General features: G+C 42.2%; 1 protein-coding gene across 1 annotated transcript in view; it reads left to right on the top strand.

Annotated features, from left to right (window-relative positions):
- Positions 1 to 1,420, top strand: part of LOC104280693 (E3 ubiquitin-protein ligase pellino homolog 2) — a gene marked incomplete at its 5' end in the record, with an annotated part of 11,279 nt that extends 9,859 nt beyond the window's left edge. The window contains one exon of the mRNA XM_009878429.1: positions 366 to 1,420. Coding sequence (XP_009876731.1) covers positions 366 to 932 — 567 coding nt within the window. The remainder of the gene's footprint in view (positions 1 to 365) is intronic.
- Between the last annotated feature and the right edge of the window lie 2,399 nt (positions 1,421 to 3,819).

Genomic DNA, 3,819 nt, shown 5'->3' with positions numbered 1-3,819 from the left:
TAGGGAATCAATATTGGAGAGAAAAAGTAGTGTGCTCGGAGGTAGGGGGTGTTTGTGTAGAAATGGCTAATGCAATACCTTTCCCAAAATATTACAGTCAGGAAGGCTGTTTATAATAATTGGCATGTACGAGATGTGAATTTAGGACCTCCTGTACAAGCACAGAGTAAGAGGCCAGTGCTCATTATAATCTTCATAGAATCACAGACAAGAGATGGATTCAGACAAATGGGGGCCACAAGGAGATGGCAAGACAAAATCAGGTGGCATGCAAGGGGCAGGGTCGCAATTTGGTGAGAAAGACTCCCTCGGTTGTCTGTAAAAGCTGTCAGGCTTAACTCCTCCTCCTTGTGTTCTGCCACCAGGTAGAAAATGAGACCAACATCCTCCAAGACGGCTCTCTGATCGACCTGTGCGGAGCCACCCTTCTGTGGAGAACGGCAGACGGACTGTTCCACACTCCAACTCAGAAGCACATCGAAGCTCTGCGACAGGAGATAAACGCTGCCAGACCACAGTGTCCTGTTGGGTTAAACACTTTAGCATTTCCCAGCATCAACCGTAAAGATGTGGTAGAAGAGAAGCAGCCTTGGGCGTACCTCAGCTGCGGTCACGTTCACGGCTATCACAACTGGGGACATCGCAGCGACACCGAAGCCAACGAGCGGGAATGCCCGATGTGCAGAACCGTTGGCCCCTACGTGCCTCTGTGGCTCGGTTGCGAAGCAGGCTTTTATGTGGATGCTGGTCCTCCAACTCATGCTTTCACCCCGTGTGGACACGTGTGCTCGGAGAAATCTGCAAAATACTGGTCTCAAATCCCGCTGCCTCATGGTACTCACGCGTTTCATGCTGCCTGCCCCTTCTGTGCAACGCAACTGTCCGGGGAGCACAACTGCGTCAAGCTAATTTTTCAGGGTCCAATCGACTGATACCCCTTCTCAACGACCACAAGAAAAGCAGTGATCACAATAACATTTTCTTTAACAAGTTACTGTGAAGATTTTGCCACTAACTCTAGATTTTACCGTTTTTTATAATGTTTATTAATAGGGCAGGGATGGGGAGCTGACGAGGAAATTGTGACGGACTGTGGTGGAATTGGGATACATTGATACCTGGAACTTGACAGATATCAGTGGCGTTGCATGCTCAAAAGCAGCATATTCATGAAGTCTTCTTGGTCAAATTGTAGTATATTTGTAATCTTTTTATTAGTACCCTGGATGAGAAAAAGGTGTCTTAATGATTTTTTTTTTAAAGCTAAGATTTTTTTTTTTTAATGGAAAGGGTTTTTCTTCTAAACTTTGACAAGCCTTTAAAACCTATTTTTTCAAATCTAGAAGGAATACACAGAATGTACCTGTCTCTAATTTGCAATATAATTTAACTTGAATAGTTTCTTAAGGAGCTAATACAGAATGTGTGGACAACCGTAGGTGAATGTTCACTAGAGATAATTGGATATGTAAGAGAAAAATCAGCTGCCGAAATTGGGGAGTATAAAAGCTATTAAAATATCTATTGTGGTATAACACAGCTGGCCAAAAAGGCATCAAAGATTACTTGAAACTGAGGAAATCGTGTTTGCATTGATTTCCTTTCAGTGTAATAGATATCCACTGTTCATTAAGTATGGTATGTGGCTGTTTTGTTTGTTTTTTTTTTTCCTTGTTTTAACCTGCATCTGGTGATACTGCTTTACCTTTTTGCATACTTAGTTCTGGCTTTTAAGCCAGTGTCCTGTATATGTGTAGTCTGGCCTTTTTATTCCTGCTTAAATTAGCTTGCCCTGCCTGCTCCTTGCATGCCCGAGACCATTGGGTTAATTGAGATGTAGCGAGCCTTTGAAAACTGCATTAATGAAGGGGTAGTGCCGCAGCAAGACAGAAGGTTTAGGTCCAACTTATACAGAACTTATGTCTGTAGACTTGAATTCAGGAAAGCACTTGGTTTGTATTTAAATACAAGCCTGCAGGTGGGACTGTTTAGATTCTCAAGTGCTTCAGTGGGTTGTGGTTGTATGCTGTTAGGTTTTGAAATAAATTTAAAAAAAGCAATTAAAAATAAGTTATATTTTTTAGGCTCACTTACTAGCCAAAATACTGTAAGGAGAGCGTCATTTCTAGTTCAGCTGAGTATTTTTGCTTGGTTTTCAACTTGCTGCCATCTGTCACCTTTCTTTTTTTTTTTTTTTGGCAGATTGAGATGTGTTTGTATCCATTTTTTTCCCCGAATGTTTGCAAATCAAACAACATTCAAATGTATGCACCAGGGTGGTACATCTGAAGTGGATCGCTTGAAATTCCTGACTTTTAATTTAAGAGAGCTGATAAATGTTTACTATGGAAATAATTAAATCAGAATTTCATATGAGATGTACCACACCCACTGTTAGTTTCATTTCATGCAGAATTGATCTGTAGGTCGGGTTGTTTTTTTTTCCTTTTTGCTTTCTGTAATCTTGGTATCTGAGGTATCAATCTATCCAGGTTTAAAACAAAAAAAAGAATTTGGGAGAAAATTGTAACATCTCTAGATGAAATTGATCATTCAAGCTCAGTTCTGTTTAATCAACTATAGCTTTTTGCTATATTGGTGACCTTTGTATAAATACATAATTTATATGATTTTAATATATTCTATGTATATATACTTGAATTAGCCTGTTCATATTTTGGTTGTAAAATTGTTTTATAGTTAACCTTATAAACATTTTACATGTCCCTTGCCAATGGTGAAGGGACGTACTCTGTCTGCTGCTGTTTTTAATATAATTTTGCTGTATAAACGTTGAGCATTTTAATAATTTGGAAATAGCTTTACTTTTTATGCTTTTGCTGTTAAAAAACCAACAACTTGCTCTCTAAAAATCCCCAGCTGTCCAGCTTTTGTCCCACTCAGTGACTGGAAATTGGATGAATTTCATTAACCTAAAGCTCCATGCTTCTTCCTAGTGCCTTTTCAATGAGATCCTCTTGTGATTCCGTATTCCGAGTCCTTACTCCCACAAGACAACCTTGTGGCTAATCTTCATCAACAGTGGCAGCCCAACCAGATGGGGAGGAGACGCCATTGGCCTTCAGTTCCTTGTCACGGTTCCCGTCAGAAACGTGAAGGTGCCTCTTCCTTGTTTCTATTCAGTACAACTTCCTCAGGTCCCCCACGCGTCCTGCAGCATCATTTCTCTTTAGCCTATACCTCATCCCCGAGCGGCAGTCTCACCTCCACCTTGTTTTCGCCGGACTCTGCGAAATACTTCATTTCTCACGAGAGATGCAATGAAAATATCTTGTCAGGAAACGCTCCTTGTCGAGTTAAGACCATGAGCCCTGTGTTTAGGCTGGAGGCCTGGGCTCACGGGCTCTGTGTGGGACCACCTTCGCAGGGCTGGGGTGGCAGCCGCATTGCTGAGCGGAGCTGATGGGGACTCATACGCATAGGCTCCCTCTCCGAGCCTAAATGGAATTGTAAATGCGCGGGTTCCCAGGCATCTCTGTGCTCGAGCTTCTTTACTTTCCTCCTTCACCACCGCAGTTTAATTGCTGCTTCGGGGCTTCGTATTCCCGTACCCCGTGCAAAGTGAGCGTGCGGTGTTAGGAGTATCCTCACCGGAAACATTAGCACACCAGCTGCCTGTGGTGCCGTTGGCTTGCATGAATTGGAAGACTGGCTGATGGTTTGTATCCAAGGGAAGTGTCTGTTCTAAAAGAGTGTGTTTTAAGCAAGATTTTCATTTTCATCATTGTCAGCAATCCTGTCTAACACAAGAAATACTGCAGGAAGGAAAACTGTCCTGTCTGGGAAAGAGATTTCCAC

Source organism: Apaloderma vittatum, unplaced genomic scaffold (assembly GCF_000703405.1).
Source record: "Apaloderma vittatum isolate BGI_N311 unplaced genomic scaffold, ASM70340v1 scaffold9041, whole genome shotgun sequence".
Classification (NCBI taxonomy): Eukaryota; Metazoa; Chordata; class Aves; order Trogoniformes; family Trogonidae; genus Apaloderma; species Apaloderma vittatum.
This window is presented reverse-complemented; position numbering and strand designations above follow the sequence as displayed.